The 267-nt window shown below is 62.9% G+C and overlaps 1 protein-coding gene across 1 annotated transcript in view; it reads right to left on the reverse strand.

Moving 5' to 3' along the window:
* NPHP4 (nephronophthisis 4) overlaps nucleotides 1-253 on the reverse strand; it is a gene marked incomplete at both ends in the record, with an annotated part of 4447 nt that extends 4194 nt beyond the window's left edge. The window contains one exon of the mRNA XM_008937185.1: nucleotides 44-253. Coding sequence (XP_008935433.1) covers nucleotides 44-253 — 210 coding nt within the window. The remainder of the gene's footprint in view (nucleotides 1-43) is intronic.
* Nucleotides 254-267: the final 14 nt, after the last annotated feature.

Genomic DNA, 267 nt, shown 5'->3' on the forward strand with positions numbered 1-267 from the left:
TCACAAGGGGGGGGACAGCATAGGAGAGATGCTACTTCAGCCCCCACCTGAGCTCAGGGTGGTCAACCTCTATGGTGACAGTGTGCTGGATGCTGTAGGGGTTCTTCAGGGTGAACTCGAAGAACTCTGCGGTGCCCAGCACGGCGCGCACGGTGCGCGTGGTGGTGATGGCCTGGCTCAGCACCCGCGAGATGCTCTCGCCCTTGGTGTGCTCCCGGTAGGCATCAATGATCTGCAGGTCCCGCACGTGCCCGGCACGCTGCTCCT

Source organism: Merops nubicus, unplaced genomic scaffold (genome assembly GCF_000691845.1).
Source record: "Merops nubicus isolate BGI_N331 unplaced genomic scaffold, ASM69184v1 scaffold30803, whole genome shotgun sequence".
Taxonomy (NCBI): Eukaryota; Metazoa; Chordata; class Aves; order Coraciiformes; family Meropidae; genus Merops; species Merops nubicus.